This window comes from Coturnix japonica, chromosome 32 (genome assembly GCF_054131305.1).
Source record: "Coturnix japonica strain WE chromosome 32, WE-NBRP24, whole genome shotgun sequence".
NCBI lineage: Eukaryota > Metazoa > Chordata > Aves > Galliformes > Phasianidae > Coturnix > Coturnix japonica.
The window spans coordinates 1,539,786-1,560,830 of NC_140694.1; the positions used below are offsets into that span (position 1 = coordinate 1,539,786).

The 21,045-nt window shown below is 50.7% G+C and overlaps 2 protein-coding genes and 1 pseudogene across 3 annotated transcripts; 2 read left to right on the top strand and 1 right to left on the bottom strand.

The window, feature by feature from the left end:
• Window positions 1-4,282: 4,282 nt before the first annotated feature.
• Window positions 4,283-5,734, top strand: LOC146755442 (uncharacterized). Its single transcript, XM_085525505.1, has 5 exons — window positions 4,283-4,501; window positions 4,604-4,726; window positions 4,928-5,007; window positions 5,134-5,251; window positions 5,367-5,734. Exons 1-5 carry the CDS (start codon window positions 4,283-4,285, stop codon window positions 5,565-5,567), a joined length of 741 nt encoding a protein of 246 aa, XP_085381631.1. The 3' UTR covers window positions 5,568-5,734.
• On the top strand, window positions 5,609-10,518 carry LOC146755443 (maestro heat-like repeat-containing protein family member 7; annotated as a pseudogene).
• Window positions 10,519-11,264: 746 nt separating this feature from the next.
• LOC146755444 (man(5)GlcNAc(2)-PP-dolichol translocation protein RFT1-like) lies at window positions 11,265-20,658 on the bottom strand. 2 transcript variants are annotated; one of them, XM_085525570.1, is made up of 13 exons: window positions 20,545-20,658; window positions 20,341-20,426; window positions 20,115-20,231; window positions 19,538-19,727; window positions 18,811-18,912; window positions 18,232-18,366; window positions 17,460-17,538; window positions 17,139-17,189; window positions 16,271-16,401; window positions 15,004-15,148; window positions 14,286-14,391; window positions 12,962-13,211; window positions 11,265-12,510 (listed from the first exon to the last, which is right to left on the bottom strand). In XM_085525570.1, exons 1-13 carry the CDS (start codon window positions 20,605-20,607, stop codon window positions 12,346-12,348), a joined length of 1,620 nt encoding a protein of 539 aa, XP_085381696.1. In that variant the 5' UTR covers window positions 20,608-20,658; the 3' UTR covers window positions 11,265-12,345. The 2 variants fall into 2 exon arrangements, with proteins under 2 accessions (XP_085381696.1, XP_085381695.1); XM_085525569.1 differs by lacking the exons at window positions 16,271-16,401; window positions 17,139-17,189; window positions 17,460-17,538 and having other exon boundaries at window positions 20,545-20,657.
• Between the last annotated feature and the right edge of the window lie 387 nt (window positions 20,659-21,045).

Below are 21,045 nucleotides of genomic sequence, written 5' to 3' on the forward strand. Positions count from 1 at the left end.
AGATCTTTTCTACATCTTTGCTCTTATTGGTAAATCTCACTGCAGCACCTGTCAGGAGCAAAGGCCTCGTTATTTCAATTGATATCAGGCTAACGTGGTCAATGTTTGCTGCAAGATCTCTGAAAAAGTATCACCTTCTGTTCCTGCACTCATAACTGGGTCAGTGCTGAGCAATTCAAGATATTTAATTTGTTCTTCTTGCCGGATTTACTAAGTAAAAATCAACCAAACATCTCCTTCTACTGATTAAGAATGCTCTAAACATGCTTCTGCGGAGGTTTCCACCCAATGACAAACAGCTCCTCCCATAATGAATCTTTATTTGTTTTATTTTGTCATGCAAAGCTGATTGATAGAGATACTATTGGAATGATTGCTCCCCTACTTCTAAACTATTCCAGTGCAATCAGAAAGGCTGTCTGAACCTGGAGCTGAAAGTATTGCTCTATGGTGATGCAGTGGTAAACCTGGTGACTGAAGGCACTGACCAGTAGCTGTGAACTGCAGACATTCATCAGCTGGCATGGAGCAATCTGGTTCAGATACCAAGCAGCTGGGTAGATTGGCTTACCCTACACTCAGTGCTATCATGTTTAGGTCATTACCAGGACTCACGTCAGTCCATGGGATGCAATTTCAGGTATTTGGTACAGTCAGTGAATGCCTGCAGCCCCAGTTCTAATCATCAGATCACAGCAACTATGCCTTGACTGTAAGAGGAAAGGAGAAGGATCAAAGCAAATACCTCTCACTCTCATCTTGGTGCTGACATCAACATTTTTGGCAACAAATTTCACTTCTGCTCCATCATCCTTCTTGGGGATGTTCTTTATGATTAGGCTGTGAGTAGTTTGGGTTCTCTTGATGATCCAGGTCTCGCTTTCCTGTAAGACTTTACCATTGAGGTACCAAGTGCCGCAACACGTTGTTGTAAGGTCAATAGTAAACATGGCATCCCCTCCAGGTACAGCTTCACCAGTTGTTAGGGGGGATTTCACAACCAGGACTGGTTCTGAGGAAGAACAACATGGATGTCTTAATGCTCTTTAGATGCAAGTCTGGTATCTCATTTAGAGATGGAAGATTAAATCATAGGGACATTTCTACTTCTCCCTTTGCATGAGTGCTGGAAGAAGCACTTCTATGCTTAAGATCTGTTACAGATCTTGCACATATGAGATATCAAAAGATAAGGATATTCATGTCCCTGTCACAGAAACATAACTTGTATCACTTTAGTGGTAGCTGGAGGTTGATATGAGATAGGAGAACTAGGAATAAGGGAAAGCCTTTGGTGTGTTAATGCACTACTATCCTTAAAGTCAAAGGAAACATATTAAGGGAACCAACACAGCTGCTCAGCTCACACTGACCCATTTCCACTGGGGTTTTTGTGCTTACCAAGGTGCACGCTCCCTGGGAATTCCAGAGACGGGCTCTGTCCATGCGCATTGACTGCAGACACTCGGAACTGATCATCAGCCTCTTCAGACAGATTGCTCACCGTGAACTCTGGGACGGGGACATGAGACTCGTGGCACCTCACCCACGTGAAGCCAGTTAGTTTATTGGGTTCCACATGTAGCCATTGATTGGAATGGGGCAGTGCATCTTCGGAGGGGTCCATGCCAGCATCACTGAGGTTTCTGTTTTATTTTTCACCACGGGGTCAACTGGGGGCTGGGTGGGAGGTTTTCTGGGAGCTGAACAGAAATAAATACAGAAATATTAGCAGAAGGTCATGTAGGCTGGAAAAGACCTTCAAGATCAGCAGACTCAACTTTCAGCATGACCTACTGAGTCCCACCATTAACTACTGTGGTACCTGAGGACATACATGACAAGCTTATTCCTGCAGGTATTTGCATAGTGAATATATTCACCCTCTGGCTGATTCTGAACATTTTAGAGGTTAAAATCCCATCAGACTTTTTCACCGTGTGCAGCCACTGATACAGGCAGGAGGCTGGGAATTACCTGATGGGCTCTAGTTACAGACTACTGACACAGTAAAGGATTGAGTTCATTTCATTTTGGCCATCAGAAAGTTTGGTGTCTGGTTTAAGTCATCCATCTAGACTCCAATTATCATCATATGGAGAACAGCGCATTTAGGAGAACTCATCTCATCTTAATAAACCTGAATGAAATCACAGAATCATAGGATCACGGGAGGGCTTGGGTTGGAAGAAACCTTCAAGATCATCCAGTTCTAAACACCCTGCCATGGGCTGGCTGCCCACTAACCAGCTCAGGCTGCCCATCACCCATCCAACCTCGCCTTCAACACCAAGGACAGGCATCCACAGCTTCTCTGGGCAGCCTGAAATGGAAGCAATGAGCCACATGTTGAAGATACTCAAACATTCATGACTGTAGAGAGAGCCAAATACTCCATACATATTGCCTGCCTGGTCAGTGGTATTAAAATGCCAACAACAGACTCATCCAGCTCATTGAAAATGGTGTGAACATGGCGTACAGGATTCTTCCAGCAGCTAGTTAGATCTGCAAAGAGTAAAAACTGGAAATCTCAATGCGATACAATTTTCCCTCATAACATAAATAGAAACGTAACTGTTTTGGGGTGCACTGTTACCAGCCTGTCAGTTGCTGTTGGTCAGTGCTAGATGCCAAAGGTCCCACTAACATAGCATGAATCCGAAAGCTAGACGCTGGAATCAGGTCTCCTGACCTTACCATCAGAAATCAAGATGTCATATTTTGCTCAGAGGTGCCTGCTTGTAGGAGGGACAGCTTCCGAGCTTTTTCTGCTCCAGGAACCAGCTCGAGCTTCAGAATTTAAACAGCAGTCAGAAATTAAACTGAGCTTTGTCACCTCCATCAAACAGAAGGAGTGGTTGGGTGGTACAGCTTTCCAAATAACTTAGAAACTGTCACAACAATCAGATGCCTACCTTTTCTTTTTGAACTTGTTAATACATAGAGCTTAATAGCATCAGAATGCCCCAAGCACTTCAGATAACACGACAGCTGTAAACCCTTCTTTAAGGATTCCTTTGTTTAACCACTGAGTAACTGTAATTCAGTGGTGCTGGTGGGAGAAGGGAAGTCCTAATCTTCCCAGATGGTGAATAGAGTTGATGTTCACATGCAGACTGGTGCTGCAGCACAGCCAGAAACCACTCATTTGGGAAACACAGCACCAAGAAAATAATGGGAATAGCTTCATAAAATCAGGCAGCTTCACCCAAATTTCATGTCAGGTCCATTATTCTTCCTATTTTCAGGAAGAAAGTTTTTCCCTTATTCTTGTAGTTTTATTTTCTTTTCCTTTCATGCAAGCAGCTTTGTAGCTTACAAATTGTTTTCTAATCACCTCCTGGTGTGGACAAATCACACAGGTTTGACTCCATGTTTTACTTAGTTAGCATTTTATCTTTGTTCCAGTATGGAACTGTACAGTCATAGAATGGCCTGGGTTGAAAAGCATCTCAAAGATCATCCAGTTCCAACCCCCTGCTATGTGCAGGGTCGCCAACCACCAGACCAGGCTGCCCAGAGCCACATCCAGCCTGCCTTTGAATGCCTGCAGGGATGGAGCACTGCAGGGCTGGGCTGAGGGCACAGCCCTTCCACTGCAGGGTCACTGGGGAGCCCTGAACAAGGGCCAGGACTGGGGGCCTGGATGGGGTGCTTGGGCTCTGCACACCAAGCAGGGCACACTGCACCATCCCATCCCATCCCATCCCATCCCATCTCATCCCATCCCATCCCATCCCATCCCATCCCATCCCATCCCATCCCATCCCATCCCATCCCATCCCATCCCATCCCATCCCATCGCATCCCATCCCATCCCATCCCATCCCATCCCATCCCATCCCATCCCATCCCATCCCATCCCATCTAGCTCAGCAACAGCTAGAAACACTGCTGCGTTACCAACACTGTTTTTCTCCTAAAGCCGAAACAGAGCACCAGATGCCAAGAAGGGAAAATCAACTCCGTCCCAATGGAGACCAGAACATGGTTTAATTTGACAGGGGGGGATGCGGGGATGGACTGAAGAAGGACTCCCGGATCCCAACACTGCAGCTGTGGCAAACACACACAGTGAATACAAGGGCTCCTTCCAGACCGAACCTGCCCAAGGACAGGGACGGCTGTGGGGCTCTGGGGCGAGCCCAGGGCAAGAGGAGGGGTTCTATGTGGAGGCGGATGGAACGGGGTGAGATCACAGCCCCGTTACAAGGGGCTTTGACCACCAGGAGGCAGAGCTGGAACACGAGGCTCATTCGCCGCTGTTCCTCGCTGCGAGATGGAGCAGAGACCCCCACTCCGAGTTCGAGAGGCTTGGCCAGAGAGGCGCGGAGCATCCCGCACCCCCACGGCCCCGCAGGGGCCCGGCGAGGTGCATGGGGTGCAGCCCCAGCAGGGGCCCGTGGGCTCAGCTGAGGATCCTTTTGCCTCCGTCGTGTCACCTCAGGACGAGGATCCCCTGAGCTACATCGACGCCTGCTGTGCATGCAGACCGCAGGTAGTGTGCACTCTGTGCTTCCATGGCTGCCCCTGCCCGGCTGTGCCCAGAGGGTGCCGGGGTCCCCCGATGCCAACCCCTGTAACTCCCCTCCTGTCTCAGACACAGGAACAGAAGCTGCGCTTTCTGGCCTGCGTCCGCACTGCCTGCACAGCTGCCATCACGGACAGCGTGGTCCACAGCCAGCTGTGTGACTACGTGCTGAAGGTGGTGCTGTGCATTGAGGTAATGGAGCACTGCAGGGCTGGGCTGAGGGCACAGCCCTTCCACTGCAAGGTCACTGGGGAGCCCTGAACGAGGGCCAGGACTGGGGGCCTGGATGGGGTGCTTGGGCTCTGCACACCAAGCAGGGCACACTGCACCATCCCATCCCATCCCATCCCATCCCATCCCATCCCATCCCATCCCATCCCGCTGTGCCCACAGGCGCTGCTGCAGGAGGAGCCCGCCGAGCACCTGGACACGGAGCTCCGGCAGCAGGCCATGAGCACCATCGCCGCCATGAGGTACCGCCCCAGCACGGCTTTGCCAGCGTGGAGGCATTGGTCCCAGCCGGGGCCCTGAGCGGGACAGGCTGCAGGGCACAGGGTGCTGAGCGGAGCATCACACCTCTGCCCTCTCTCCCCTCGCAGTGGAGCATGGCTGCTTCCAGAGGAGAAGAACGGTCTCCTGCGTGCCTGCCTCGGCAGCGTCCTCCACCTCCCTCGCTACGAGGACGACGCGGACCTGGATGCGGCACTCTACGTGGAGGTGCGCATCAGCTGAGCCCTGGGGACGCTTCCTGGGCACCAGCACCCGGGATGCCCCTCTGCTGCCAGCAGGACGCAGCAGGGCAGGCCGCCCTGACCCCTGTCCTCCTTTGCAGACCATGGAAGCCCTGCACCACCTGCTGCAGGTGCTGGTGAGCAGCGCTGGCCGCTTTGTCCTCGTGGAGCTGCAGAACATCATGGAGGTTTGGATGTGGCAACGCTGGGGTTTGCGGGGATGGTTCAAGGCCACAAAGGAGGGATCCACACGAGGTCCCCCCAGGGCCTGCTGCGGGCAGGGGGTGCTGGCCCAAAACTAGCCCGTGTGGTGTTAGAGGGATGGGTGGGGAGCAGCGGGAAGATGGCAGGGCTGCAGCAGGACAGGGACGCAACCACCCACCCCGCTGCAGCTGGGGAGCAAGGGGAAGGACGAGTGCCCCGTGCTGTGGGCACAACAGCAACTTTTCTCTCCACAGCTCCTGCTGCCCTTCACCACGTGCTAGCTGGCGGCCGTGGAGGAGAGGGCTGTGGTGTGCATTGCCAGGCTGCTCGTCTTCAGCAACACCTGCGTCTTGCCTGAGGTAGGGAGTCCCGGCGCGCTCAGCTCTGGGACCACATCCTGGCTCCCCAGCCAGAGCCCACCTGTGTCCAGGCTTGCACAGAGCCTGGGCTGGGCCCTGCTGCCCACTCAGCCGTGCTGCCTCTCTCCCCAGCTGTGCACCTGCTTCGTTGGAACCGCGGTGTTCCAGCACAAGTGCCAGGAGAACCAACGCTTCCCCGTGCTGGGAAAGCTGGTCGGACACCTCATCCTGTCCTGCACTTCCACGGATGACAGGACCAGAGATGAGGCGATTAATGCTGTTCATCAGCTTTTCATCTTCATCGCTGCCCCAAGTGAGAGGAGTTGTGTTGGGCTAGGTCCCTCCAGATGCCCAGACCCCTCACTGACACCGTGTGTGCTCCTGTCCAGGACTGCCATGGCAACCGGAGGAGCGCACAGTACCACAGCTCTGGGACAGCCAAACTTCGCTCCACCAGGAGGTTTCCCGTGAGGACAGAGCCAGAAATATCTTCGAGGTACAAAGAGCAAACCCTGAGCCCACAGGAGAACCCAGGCCTGCAGTGTCAGGAAGAGTGCACGCACTGTCCCCGAGCAGCCCTGGTGCCTTTGGGGCCCTCACGCTTCATATCCCTGGCATCACCCAGCACAGTCTCTGCTCCCAGTTCTCCTGGGACACCTGCACAGCTGAGCAGCCAAGCAGAGGATAAGTCATCCCTCCTCTCCTCCCTCCCACAGGTCCTTCTGAAATACCTCCTGTACCCTGAAAAGGTCAACATTTTACTCACAGCCATTGAGAGCATGAAAGCACCGAGCCTCCACAGCACCCAGCTGGCTGCCCACATGGTGGATGTGCTCGCAGGAGAGGCTCGCTTCCCTCCACAGCAGGTGGGAACCTGCTGCTGCCTCTGCTCCAGCCCTGGGGGCTCTGCTCCATCCCTGGCACTGCGCTTGGCCGGCAGGCAGCAGTGGGGATGGCAGCAGGGCCCTGCTCTGGTGCCATCCCATTCTCACCCATGCTCCCCCCCTCCAGGTGCAAAAGATTGTGAAGGCGATCCACAGCAGCCTGCCTTCCATCAAAGCCAAGCCAGCTCTTGAAAGCCTGAGCAGGGCCTTGCTTGTGCTGGCCAGCAAATTCCCAAAGGAGATGGTCAGCAGCCTGCTGGTCTGCTCTCTCACCTGCTCCAGGTATGGGGCCACAGCCCTCAGGGCTCCTCTCCCCCCCCCTCCCCACCCCACGGCCATCAGCCAGGCAGGAGCAGCCACGCTGACAGCCCTGGGGACCTGCAGAGTTGCTGTCACCATGTGGAGGGAAATGCTCTCGGAGTCTTCAACCGTGAAGACGGTGCTGCAGGAGGTGTTCCAAGTGCTCATAAACCACACTCTGCAGCACACCTCCCCATTCATCAAGGAGAGGCCACGTGTCCTTGCCCTGGCCGTGAGTTCCTCATTCTGCCAGCTGAACCCCAGCTGAGTCCCCACTCCCCTTCCCTGTCCACCCCCGAGCCTTCTTCCTGCCCTGGGATGCATCCATAGACCTGCCTGGGGCTCTGGGGGTCTCCCTCCCCCCCCCTCCCTTTCTCCATCCCTACACTTCTAGAGACGGGGTGGAAACCCAGGGGACAGGGCAAGAATCATATCCGGGTGCTTTCTGCAGGCAGCAAGGATCCTACCAGAGATACTCCAGCTGCCTCTGGTCCTCAAGGAGGCTGAAGCCATCTTCCCCCAGCTCTTCCCAGCCCTTCTCCTGCAAGTGTCCTTCACCACGGAGCTGACGCTGCAGGAGGTGGAAATCTTCTGGGAGGGGCAACAGCAGCACCAGCTCACTCCCATCAGGTGCCACATCCCCGTCCCCCTGCTGCACCCAGGGACCCGGTGCTGGGGCTCCTGATGTGACTCGCACCCTTCTCCACCTGCAGGTCCGCGGTGCAGTCCTTGAAGGTGCTGCTCTGCAGCGTGGGCCTCCAGAAGCAGATGGAGGCCATCCAGGAGCAGGGGGGCTGGGACGCGCTTCTCAGCACTGTGACCCACCTCCAGGGTGTGCAGGTGGTGGCCAGGTGGGAGCCCTTCCTTGTGGTGTCACGGGGGTCCCCAGTTCTCAGCCAAACTGCAGCCACAGCACCAGAGCCTGTGGCCCCTGCAGCAGTGGCAAGAGGGCTGCACAGCCAGAGCTGCGTCTGCCTGGTTCAGGGCTCACGGTGCCTTCTTATCCCTGCAGGGTGATGAGGGAACTGCCTGCTGCTTTGCGTGACCCCATCTTCCAGCAGCTGGTTGAGCTGCTCAGCACCAACTTCTACTCCTGGGATATGGTGGCCATGGTCTTCCTCGTTGAGGTGAGCAACAGCTGCAGAAGCAGAGAACACTGGAGGCTGCAAGGCCACTGGCAGCACGAGCCCTGCTGCCTCCCTCGGGGCCTGCTGTCTTTCCCCAAGCTGACTGTTAGATCCAGCACTAAGAGCCACGTGTGTTGTTGCAGATGCTGGAATGCATGGACCTCAGCAAAGAGCTGCACCGCATCATAGGAATCTTTGCCCACTATCTGCAGAGCAAGAGGGTGGGCATGCAGCAGCTGGTGCTCAGGGGCATCCTGCAGCTCAGCAAGAGGCAGGACACGGTGAGCAGGGGTGGCCAGGAATGCCACAGGTTGGGCTGGGCCTGCCATGGGGCTGTAGCGGGGCCATGTACAACTCGGCAACTCTTCAGGCAGTGAGGAGCTGGTGCGCTCTGCCCACCCCATCACTGCCTGCTATTCAGGGCTGGTACTGGAGTAGCCTTGCCCTCATTACGCTTGCTGCCGTACCTAAAGGATGGGGTGTTTTTCCCCACAGGCAAGGACAATGATCATCTTCCTGCCGTGCATCATGGAGCAGCTGCAGGATGCAGATAGTGACATCCGTGCCACGGCCCTACCAATATTCAGCAACCTGCTGCACCTCCTGAAGGAGGTTAAGCTCAGCGTCATGGCTCTGGAGCTGGCCGGCAAGCTCCCAGCTCTGCTTAACGATGTAAGGATGATAGGGAGTCCAGCACACGAGGGATGTGGCTGCCAGCCCAGCGTGCCCATGCCTGCTGCCTTGTGACAGCGCACCAGGGGACTTTCCTGGCCGCTCACCAGGTTCAGGCACTGCGTGGTCCTGGGCAGACTTTCCGCTGGGCAGAGCTTGCACACTTTGGAGCAGTTCTGAGGGCATCCTCAAGATCTGCATCCTCTCAGCTCGGAGATTTTGCCCCCACTTCACTGGTGGTGCTGTCCCTGCTTGCCATGGACTTGGAGCTGCTGACACAGATGTCCTTCCTTCCTCCTCCACAGGAGTCCGGCACGGTGCGTCAGCTCTCCATCGACTTCTTCCTCAAAACGCTGAGCTTTGTGGAGGGCCAAGAAAAGAGGAAGATGCAGAAGACGGTGTGCAGGAACCTGGTCCTGCTGTATCTACACCTGCACGATGAGGAAGAGAACGTGTCCAAGGTGGGAATCAGGTTCATCTGGGGGAGGGTGATGCTGCTCCCGTGGTGCCCCCCATACATCAAGAGTACTGCAGCCCACAGCAGCATCAGCCCCTGCTGCTGCATCCTCCCTGCAGAGGGGCTCTGGGGACACGGGCTCTGCGGCTGCTCGGGCTGCGGTGCTATCTCAGCTCTTTGGCAGGCCTCCCAGAAAGCCCTCCTTGGTGCTGCACGGTTCCTGCGCTGGAGGAAGCTGGAGCACCTGGTGCAGACAGAGCAGTTCTGGCAGACCAGCGACTGCATGGTGTGTATGCGCAACAGTATGCCCATTCCCACACCCCAGGACAGGGTCGGGACCAGCCTGCACTGACCTCACATTCTTCCCTCTTCAGCTGACCAAGAGGAGGAGACAGAGTGCAGCGCAGGACTACCTGGGCGACTGCCTGCTCTACCTGCAGAGCCTGCAGGAAACCCTGCGACTGGAGGCCGTGAGGTTCATCGGTGAGCCACGAGGCTGAGCTTCCCCCATCCCCGGCCCTCCATGCTGCACCCACGGAACAGCGGGGGTCGCTGACGGGGCTTTGTGTTCGCAGGGCTCTTAGGGCGGCACATGAGGGATGAGCAGCGGGCTGACAGAGAGCACATCTACCAAAGTAAGCCAGGGAGTGGGATGTTGGGGCAGCCAGCAGGTGACATGCCTGTCCCTCGCTCCCTCCTGCCAGAGGGGAGAGCTGGGTCATCATGCCTCTCTGTTCCTCTTATCGCAGGCCTTCAGGGAATGAAGCATGACCCCAGTCCAGCTGTCGCTTCCTTGGCCCTTCAGACGCTGAAGATCCTGAAGGAAACGAGGCCACATCCACAAGGAGCCATTGGGCAGCTCTCCACCAGGCTCCGTGGCACATGGAGGAGGTGGCGCTCCTCCCGGGCAGACAGCTGAGCGCCCTGCAAAGCTCCCAGCATCTCCTGCCTGCTGCTCAGCCCCACTCCTCGGGCACATCACTTCCCTTTGCCCCATCGCCCGCACAAATTGTGCTTTTGGAAAGTAAATGGGAGTCGTTAGGACTGGCCCTAGTATCCAGTTTTCATAGTGACTGGGCCCGTGTGCTGCTTTGTAACCTGTTATACTGCAGATAACAGCGGAGCGACATAATGGGAGAATTTCTAGCATTTCCAATGCAGTCTCAGGAACTGCAATTATTAGGCATTATCCAGGTTATTATCCAGTGTGCTTCTATTTTATTAATAAATTGGATGTGAATCAAATAGGATCTAATGTTACCAATGCTGGAATCTATGGGAATAGGCATTTGATGTGTTAGTAATGCTGGTTACAATGCTGTTAGCCTACCAATGAGCCTTTTCTAAATTGGAGAAGACAAAACCTGGACAGAAATCTCAGGTGAAGGGGATGTTCCTGTATCATAGTGTGATCACTTCCTTTCAGCCCGCTCATCAGGATTTGTAAACTATGACCGTGCATCACTTGAGACAAAGCTGTTGGGTGCACCTGGGCTGGAGTCAGGGAGGTCACAAGTACCTGATGGGGGCGGTCACATGTACCGGTATATACTATTTGTTGCAAGGCATTAAATTCGTTCTTTTGGCATTACGCACTGTGTGTGAGTCTCATCTGTTCCCCATGTGCGGAGGCACGGTACTTTCACAGGCAGCCTTGACTTGTCGCCGGATTTGGAGGCGACAGTTAAGAAAACATTTCTAACAGAACCAAACATTTCTAACGGTACCACAGTGATACCAGAAAGCATTTCACCCCGTCAGCTCTGTCCATTGGTACCAACTCCTCACTGCCATTGGAAGTGAAGATGCTTCTAGAGCTGTCTCAGGACCTGTGGAGTTTGCTATGTGATGACAGTGAAGTCTTCATGCTGTACGTCTCAGCACACTCGGCATTTCCTGCTCCACTCAAACCATGTGAAGGGAATGCTGGTTGTTACAACGTGCTGCTCGTATGCTCTGAAGTCACATCTTAGACCAGCAATACGACATGGCGCCCTTAGGAAACAAAATTCAATGCTTTATTGCTTCTGAGCATTGACATTTTCAATAAATTAAATCAACACAAAGGTTTATAACAAACACAAAAAGGAGCAACCAGATGAAAAACCTCGTTGTAAGAAAAAGCAGCATTTTTTTAATCCAAAAGCAAGAGATCCAACACGCACAAACCCAGAAGGAAATCTCATTCAACATACACAACGTTCCACTTTGCAGAAAGGCGAGACAAATCTGCTCATAACTGCACTGATCACCTCAGGTAGGAACAGAACAGCAGTGAAGTCAATGATATTTAACTCTACCTTCTGGAACTTGGACGTGACTGTAATTCACAGCTGTTGTTCGGCACTGCTCAAAAACCCACCACACTTCTGTCTAGAGAAAAGCTTCAGAGCATTTCTGACAAGCTAATCGATTCTCTCCTTACATGAATGATGCTGACAGAAGTAAACTCACACAGCCAGCTTGGACTTGGACACGCTGCATATTCCAGTAGCTTCCCTGCAAGTACCAGAACTGTCTGTTTAATGCTTCTCACTTCAGGGCACCGATAACTCAGGTTTTTCTGCGCTGCATTACGTTCCACTTTGGTACTGGTTTCGTGCTTGGTCCTCGCTCCAGTGTTTGCTTCAGGTTTTGGTTCTGGTTTTTGTTTTTCAACATCAAACCATTTCTTTGCTAACTTTTTCAACAGCCCACCATCCTCAATAAGGGTATTCTTAATTACATGTTAATTAAGACGTAAGCCATACAATGCCTTCATATATGTCTCCCTACCAGTAAGAATGGGAGCTCCCCACATTAATTCTGGCCATCAGTTCATGTCAGGCAGGTGCACTACAGACCTTCATCACCAACGAGGCTGTTGGAAGAAAAGCTAAGAACGAATGATGCATGAAGAGAAAATTACTCGGCTCTCTTTCACTGTACAGAGTAGTTTAGTCAGCAACCACTTATACTGTCACTATCAATACTTCCAACAAACTCATGTGGAAACCTTTATCCAGGCAGACCCGTGCAAAGAATACAACCCTCCATAATTGCAGCCACGAACAAGAATTATTCTGCCCACGAGCATTTCATGTTCCTTTCTTCATATACTGGGAGAGGAACTGGCTTCTGACAAAGTGGACCAGCTTGGTCTCTGTGCAGAACATGGTAATGGTGGTAGCTGCAAAGCACAGCGCCCCAATGCTGATGTGAATAAGCCTTGACATCCAACCCTTATCGCAGCAGAAGAATGCCTAAAACAAAGGAAACCAGCAACTGAAGGAAAACCAGTTGGCACAAGGTAGGCCAGCTACATACATGATAGATGTTGTTGTTTTATTCCCCCTGCACTGCGTTTTTATTTTTTTAACTGAATCTTTAGTGACCATTTCTTTGCACTATCACCATCAATTACCAAGAACTAAGAATGTGGATATACAGATGGCCAGCAGAACTGTCTGACTCATTAGGTACACAGTTCTCTGCCACCTGGAGAAGGCAAGCAGGCACACATCTGAAGATCAATATAATTGCATGTCTTTGTTTCATTTTTAATAGATCTATACGCAGCCTTGCAAGATGTAATGGAAATCTCCAAGGCTATGGTTGTAAGCCTTTCCTGTTGATAATATTTCTTTCCTTCTGGTAATGAAGCCATCTGACAAACCTCCGCAGTGAAAGGAACATCCCGAGGCAGATACTTACCTCTGAATAAACAGTAATTCCTCCACTTATGACATAAGCGAGTATTAAAAACGGTGAGGGAAGCAAGCCTGTCAAAGGTCTGTAGGAGCTTTCCTTGAAGTACTCATAGATGTACTGGATGCTGTGAGCAATGCGAATACCCATATTAAAGCAGTTGGCAAGGATGAAGCCAACACTTCCGTGCCAGCGGGTCAAGAAATAAGAGATGCACAGGAACACGAAGGACAAGGCCAGCATAACAAAATTGTACCTAGGAAGAAGAAACAATATAAACAACATATGCAGTTGCACCTTTTAATTACTAAACTCATTTTCAGAAGATAAAAATCCATTCGCTTTCTAAAACATGGGAGCAACAACTCCTGTCATCTGCTAACAGCCGGCAAGGCTGAGAAAAGAAATGCAGCACAAGAATGAAAAATACGTTGAGTAAACTAAACCAACAACTACTTTAAGTGAAGGAAATTCTATCCTACTATTCACCTGTGCATTCACTTCAGAAAACCTACTAACAATAATTAGCAGTATCAAACACTGAGGACTTTTTCCTTCTCTATTCGGTACTGAAGAACAATAACGCTCAATAGGGTGACACTTAGTCCTGCTCCAAACAGTGGCTTTAAAGAGAAGATCACACTTGGAAAGGGGGACAAAAGCAGTCCTTGCACATCTAAAAAGAATTGCTCAATTGCTAAACTGCTAAAAGAGGATCTCTTTTAATTAATGACCTAAAAAAAATAAAGGCCTAATTAATTTGGAACAGAGCTGTAATAGACAACAGCCACAGAAGTGAAACAAGTCCGATGGCAGCCATCAGGTTGCAGTGCCAACACACCACAACAGAGAACCAAGAAAACATCCAGGCTGCAAAACATCACAGGAAGTCATCTTGTCCAGAGCTCTCCTCAAGGCCGATAAACCACTGAACTCATGTCATCCCAAATGTGATCTATAGAAACTGTGACTGAGAAGTTTTAACAGCTGCAAGACTTTAAGGAGTTTAACATAACAGTCCACCTTAAAAACTGAAGCTTCTATTCACGTACATGTACAGAAAATAAGACTTCACATTAAATTACTTTCCCAGTTTGCTGTGTATTAAAGCTAATAACCTTGTCAGTTCGGATCCTTTTTACCCAAAGGTTTAAACTAAAGCTTTTACATCGAGTTCTGCACACAGTCCTTAAAACGACTGCAAAAAGAAACTGCCTTCTCAGTAACAGAAAAGCATTTCCAAGCGAATATCCAAGCAGAACAATTGTTCCCCATTTGCATGCTTAACTCCATGCAAATCACACACAGATGCACTGGGGGTACTCCTCACCTGTCCACTTCTTCTTTGCACATCGAAGCAAACGTGAAACATTCTGTTACTCCATTGACAGCAAGAAATAGGACATACAACGAGTAGCACCGGAGAAGATCGGGACCTACAACAAAATAAAGACAGAAGCATTACAAGGATAAAGAGATCATTATTTCTTTTATAAAGCCACAGTTTCATACTCCACAACAGAAGCTGTAACATTATCACCGATGATAACAGCAACTTCTGTGTCCCTTTGAGAAGCTTCTGGTCTGGACATCTTGACAAGATGACAAACAGAATAAACAAAGCAAGGGGAACCCAAACTCAAAGTACAAGGCGGCAGCAGCTATTAATGTAACAGACAAGATCTCCTCCACAAAAGTGGTGGTTGTATTTATTGGGCCATAAGCTGGTACACGTGACACAAGTCAGGAAAAGCCAATGCTTTATCCTTCCTTCCTTGTAAACCTCCTAATATTGTTAAAACTACTGCTGGGCTACATTCCAGCCTCTGCAAGCATCCCTGCAGGTAACTTTGGGAGCTGTGGTGCTACAGTTGGAATATTCTAAATGCATGCATCTACAGGAGGGCAAAGCAATCAAATAATTCTACCAGAATGAGGCTACTTGAAGCTCCTTTTAACCTGAGCTGATTTTTTTCAGACAGAAAGCTGACCGAGCCAAGAGCTCAGAACAGAGCTGAGAAACAAAAAACACAGCTAAAGCTTTTTACCTGTTTCAGAACTGAGCATTGAACCTCCATAAATATCCAGAGCCAGCTGAGAAAAGGCACATCCAAAAACAGCAATGGTAAGGCCAATCAGAAGCACCAGCTTCAACAGCAGTTCTAACACATTCGAAGCCATAGCAACATCATCCTGGAGAAAAAAACAGAAACAAAACAACAAAACCCAGCAGTCAATTACACGAACTAGAACCAGCACAACTGCTGCTGTCACCAAGAGAAACTGTTCCAGGGGGAAAAAGTCCACTGGCACAATGCAAGGCACAGCCAAGACTATTTTTTGGTATTGACACACCTACACACTTGGTCCTGGCTTCCAGCTGTGCTCAGGTATTCTTATTCTCTTCCGTATTATATGCAGAACTCTCAACAAAGATCAGCCATTGACAGCTCTGTTTCAGGGCTTAAGGAAAGGGGCAAACAGCAGCCAGTAAATAGCAAAGAAAAGCACAGCATTTGCCCAGGGCCACAGCCTGAATCACCAAAAGGGCCACGTCTTCATTGTTACACTGGACTACAAGTTTCGCCACAGCATAAGGAGCCACTTGTGAGTTCTGTACATGGTAAGATGCAGCTGCCCACACCCCTCATGAGGAGTCAAACCTCCTGCCAGGTGCACGGGATAAGCCCACACACAAACACACCATGAACACTCCACGTCAAACACACACACAGGTACACCTCTGTCAGCCTACCATTAACGTGAGACACGACACTTGGCTGACTGGGACCTTCCTATCTGACCAAGAATTTCTTCTAGAGCATACAGAAACCTCTCCTTCATGTAACCATCGTTACTGCGCAAACAATCCCAAAGCTCAGCCAAAACACAGCTGTCTTCCTCTGGAAAGGGCACCCTCTGAAGCGCTCAATGCTTACCAGCCTGTTGTATTTTCAAGTCAGTCAAATATTGTCAAGTGCCACTTATTTGCTGGAAAGAGATTGAACCTACAGTAATTGCCTCAGCACAGCTGCACAGACATGGTGCACAAGCACCATGCTGTTGGAGTAGAGGATTTTAACTTCAATTACCAGACAATGCAGCATTATGTCATTGCACCTCGTAACTCCTACTTCGCTACCTTTTTATCCATTTGCTTTTTGTCCAGACTCCTTCGGCATAGTCTCCACTTCAAGTTTCTTTCCAAATATCTTTACACTCAGTAATTTAAACACACGTCAGTCACACTCCTGATACAATTGATCTCCAACAGAAGGTAAGCATTTCATGTGGAACCAATACTAACAAACGTACCTGCTTCTGATCCTTTACATTCTTCCCTCTTTCCAATACTTGAGCGAAAAAGACATAAAAACTCTCTTCAATAGGCAAAAAGATGAACCTGGCCACCAGCGACCCGAGATTATTCACGATATCATACACACCTTCACAAACAAAACACACCAACAAGCTGTCACTTTTTTTCTGGCACAAATTCCTATTCCACATTTCTGATAAACAAAGAGAGAACCAGGGGAACTTAATGCAGCATTAGAGCAAATCTAGCAATAGCCCCAGACACCCCCAGGCAGCCCCTTCAGTTCTTACTACAGAGGAAGATAAAAGATCCAGATGCAAGAGAATCAGCCTGTGGCGCAGCCAGTGCTGTCACCTGAACTGCTGCTGCCATTCATTACTCTGTAAGGACACTGCTTTTATGGAGCACATTCAGTTGGAGATGTGATGCTACAAACAACAGTGTTCCTGCTGTAACAGCTAACAGACTGCAAAGGAAGACAACAGGGCCAAGAAAATGAAGAGAAGGAACTGCAGTGTATCAGATACTATGCTGCCTCCTTCCAAGTTTTTAAAACAGAAACAAGACGCACAGCAGAAGAGGCACAACTGCCAAGTTTTGATCCAAGGGAGAAGCATTCCTTAAATCCACGACCCTCAAACAAGTTGCTCTGGTTTTGTTTCTTGTTTTTTGGTGTGTGTTATATTTAATAACCATTTACCCATCATTCTCTGAAATGCACCTCAACGTCCCAGCGCCACTGAAATCCTCCAACATTTTCATGTTATTTTCAAATGGTTTCTAATATTTTCAGTATTTTCAGAAGCAGACAAAAAGGAGCAACTAGAAAATGATGTCATTGTTGCACAGCATCGCCACACTCACCCTGATCGCCAAAGTTTATCACATTCAGAAAAGTCATCACGTATCGCTCACCTGAAGTTGAAAACACAGAAGTAAGGACAAACCCCCACATCTCTCCCCGTGTGTGTCCAGGCCCTGCTAACAGGACGCATTCCAGAGACATGTCCAGCAGGACGGTACAGTTCTGATCCTCCACAAACCTTCCGTAACTGCACCTGGGTTGCCAACACCTGCTGGTGCCGCTCTGACCACCATCCCCTCCCAGCCTTCCCAGGCTCCTTGTCCATTTTGTGACCTGCATCCACTTTTCTTCCCCCAGCATTCCCACACATCGAGCCTCACCCTCTGTCAAAATCTGCTTCAGGAAGGACTGTTTGAAGAAGCTCCAAGTCAGCCATGCTTCCTTCCAGTTAAAGAAAGCCTGCAAAATCAAAGAAGCAGCGTTACCCTGGTCAGGCTGACTTTCTCCCTTGTGGAAAATCACCATCTTTGCAGATACACAAAGGAACTGCATAAGTTTTCTACAGAGTAAATCACTCAACAGTAACCAGAGAGGGGGAAAAGTTGTTTAGCAGACCAATATAACTCTGCCCCTCACAGTACTGTACATCTTTCAGTGCTCTTCAAAGCACTCCTGCAAGCCTCACAAGACAGAACTGCCTTCATGTCCTCAATCTCTCAGTCTCTTCCTCATCTTTGCCTTTTCATTTCTTTCTTTGCCCCATTTCCTTTTTGGAGGACATCAGAGATCTGAGTATCTGCAGGACGCTGTGCACCACCACGTTCTGTCTGAGGAGAAGTTGAAGTACCAGCTCTGTAAGACAACCCTGGATTCTCTTCTACCTGATACCAGCTCACTCCCTTTAACACTGTAAATGTTCCATCTCCAATCAACAGATGAGGCAGCCAACGAGGCCCAGAAACAAAGAGCTCCAGGTTCACTGTGGTTTTCTGACAAGGATTTGAATGCAACAACTGTGAATGGAATTTTATGCAACCATGCTTCCTAACCAGCCATGGTGTCCAGGAGCAGAAATAATCTCTCAGTCACTCCATCAACTCCAGTTTTCAAAGCGCTCTCGTCAAAGACTTAAGAATGAACTGTGTGACCTACCTTATCCGCCATCCAGTTAGGTAACAGGCCTTTCATTCTTGTAATCGGAAATGACTTCTTTGTTGCTTCAGGAGACCCCAAGAACTTTGCAAAACAAACCACATAGCACAGCACCAGAACACTGGTGTACAAAAGCTGGAAAGACAAGGAAGGAAAAAAACAAAGAATGAGTGAGAACTCAGTGAGAAGTGAAGGCAGTTCTTCCACCTGTCAACTCTGAACCTAGCTGAAGGCGTTACTGTAACTCCCCTCCCCACACACAGAGTACTGTTGATTTAAATTCATTTTAATCAGCAGATCAGCATCACAGCCCTCTGCCCTCAAGAACAGCTAAAGCACACACAACGTAACAACCTTATTCACAAAATGTACCTTTAGGCACACAACAAAGGTGCCCATTAAACTGACTGGGCTCAACGCGCCAAGTAACGTCTATCACCAAAATCCTTCACATTTAAACCCTCACCTCGGAGGAACATTCTCTCACCTCCTCAGTGTTATCTAGCAGGTTAAATGTCACAGACAGCAGCAAAGAACATTTCAGAGCAAGAATTTATATACAGAATACAGGAAACTTACCTGAGCCAAGGAAAAAATGTGAAGGCCCCATTGCGGATAAAGGATGACTAAGATAACTGTCAAAGTGCATTTTGACACTATCGAAAGGCTTTCAGCAATTACCTTCAAGAAAGAGAAAATAGACAACGCTCATTTTTGCCAGCTTAACCACCTACAGGAAGGCAAAGCACTCCAGTTTCACACACACAACCCACAAAGGACCTGTAAGGCATTCACAGTCAGTGTGGCTACCACAGTTCTGCTGCTGCATTGACCACCTCACGCTGCAGCATCTCTGCACATTCTCAAGTCTTATACGGCACTTTTCCCCCATCACACTGCCCCGCTCCCTTGTGTGGGACCCACATGGGAGTAAATCCTGCTTGGCACAATCGTGACCCCAGCTGCTGCATTTCACAGCCTCACACCGACAGTGAAAAGCAGAAGTGTGGAAGGCGTCTGTGCCTCCCTCTGAGCAACACTTGTGATTATACATTTAATGAGCATTAGGGAGGTAACTTCTAAACAAATTAACTTCCTTTTTTAAACAGGAGCAAATTAACGTTACAAATACATTATGACTACATCGTACAGCACGAAGCAAACCATAGCTTCATTTGTTTTTTAAGCACCCCTGAACATGCACAGATCCAGTTCAGGAATCTGGTCTTCATTTCCATTACGTCACTTTTTCAGCACGAAGTTTCTCCGTCCCACACAGCCCTATGCTCACAGCTTCCCTACTAACCTTAAGCCTTACAAACAGGTGAGCCTGGGCTAAAACCCAGAATGGCTCCCCTAGAAGCTCAACAACTGCAGAGAGGCCAAACGCCACCACGCCAGCCTGATAGTGAGGAACCACGGATGGATCCGGAACTTCAAGTACGTGCAGCCAGACGAAGCCCAGGAAAACAGACCAGAAGACACCAAGAGGGACTCTAAAAAGTTAATGTAAAAACAGTCAGGTTTCCTTCAGCAGAAAAAAGAACAAGAGAAAATCTGATTCAAATTTCCCACGCTGCTGTACTTTACGTATGTCGAAAGAGATCAGACAAACTCATTGCTATTGTAGCTACAAGTTTTGGTGTAAAACCTGTCAGTGCGAGCTACTACTTGCAGCTATGAGTCTGATAGCCCCAATGTAACTGTTACAGTGAGCCTTCCAGGCAACGGCAGTGGAGTCAGCAGAAGAAAACATGCACGGCATGCAGTGCAGACACGGGCTGCAGACACGGGCCGCCTCGTGCAGGTCCCGCTGCAGGACCCGCCGCCTCCTCCAGCCGGAACCAGGAGTGAGCTCTAAAGCAAAGCGGAGCCGCTCTCACGTCAGCCACAGCAGGTTGATGGTCGCGGCCCAGCTCCGCTCCGCGCCGCCGCTCAAGCAGGCCCTGCGGAACGCCTCCCTGGCCAGGAACACCGCGGTGGAATAGAGCAGCGTCAGCCTGCGGGAGACACGACGGGACACGGGGTCGGCCCCGCTCCGTGCCAAGGAAACCCGGCCACCAGAGGCGGTTCCCGGCGGCTCCCATTGCCGGGGCAGCGCGGCGTCACCTCACGCTGACGACGCCGAGGAGCTCCCTGGACAGGTAGCGCAGCGTCAGCGCGTTCAGCCCGAAGGTGACCGCCCGGAACAGCACCTGCGGGGGAACGGGGGAGGAAAGCGCTGCCGGGGGGCCGGGCCGGCTCCCGCGGGCGCCGCCCAGGAGGGCGAGGAGCGGGAGGAGGCGGGGCCGGGGGTCCCGGGTCGGCCCGCACCTGCAGCAGGGCGCTGGACGAGGCCAGGCGGGCGGTCTGACGGAGAGCACCGACGGCCGCCATGACACCGAGCGACCGGCCGGAAGGACGGCGTCGCGCCGCGATGACGTCACGAGGGGGCGGACGGCAGCAGAGCTGAACCCGACCCGTGTGGTGCCTGTCAGCAGGTGGCGGCGGGGTGACACAGCGGGGTGTGCAGCGATACAATGTACGGCCTCAGTGTGCGGGGAAATGGCAGCCAGAGGCGTCCAGCTCCACTTGTGAATGTGGATGGAGCACAAGCAGCGCGTGTGAGCGCAGTGATGTGGTGCATTGCAGCACTGGGGGCACGGACAGGAAAGAAAAGCCCCAGATCTGGCCATGCAGCTTTTAGCAGCGCCGCATTCGGCTCTTGTTCTTTGCTGGCCAAAACACGGAGCTGCTGGTAGTGACAGTGCTGAGACACGGCGCTTTGTAGCTGACACTGCTCCACACAACTGTGCTGTTGTGCTCTTTGCACCC

Coding starts and splice junctions, on each gene's coding strand:
- LOC146755442 (XM_085525505.1), top strand. CDS start 4,283: ATGGAGCAGAGACCCCCACTCCGAGTTCGAGAGGCTTGGCCAGAGAGG. Junction 4,502..4,603: donor GCTGTGCATGCAGACCGCAG/GTAGTGTGCACT, acceptor CTCCTGTCTCAG/ACACAGGAACAGAAGCTGCG. Junction 5,252..5,366: donor ATGCGGCACTCTACGTGGAG/GTGCGCATCAGC, acceptor CCTCCTTTGCAG/ACCATGGAAGCCCTGCACCA.
- LOC146755444 (XM_085525570.1), bottom strand. CDS start 20,607: ATGGCGGCCGTCGGTGCTCTCCGTCAGACCGCCCGCCTGGCCTCGTCC. Junction 20,232..20,340: donor CTCGGCGTCGTCAGCGTGAG/GTGACGCCGCGC, acceptor TGTCTCCCGCAG/GCTGACGCTGCTCTATTCCA. Junction 19,728..20,114: donor ATCAACCTGCTGTGGCTGAC/GTGAGAGCGGCT, acceptor TTAACTTTTTAG/AGTCCCTCTTGGTGTCTTCT.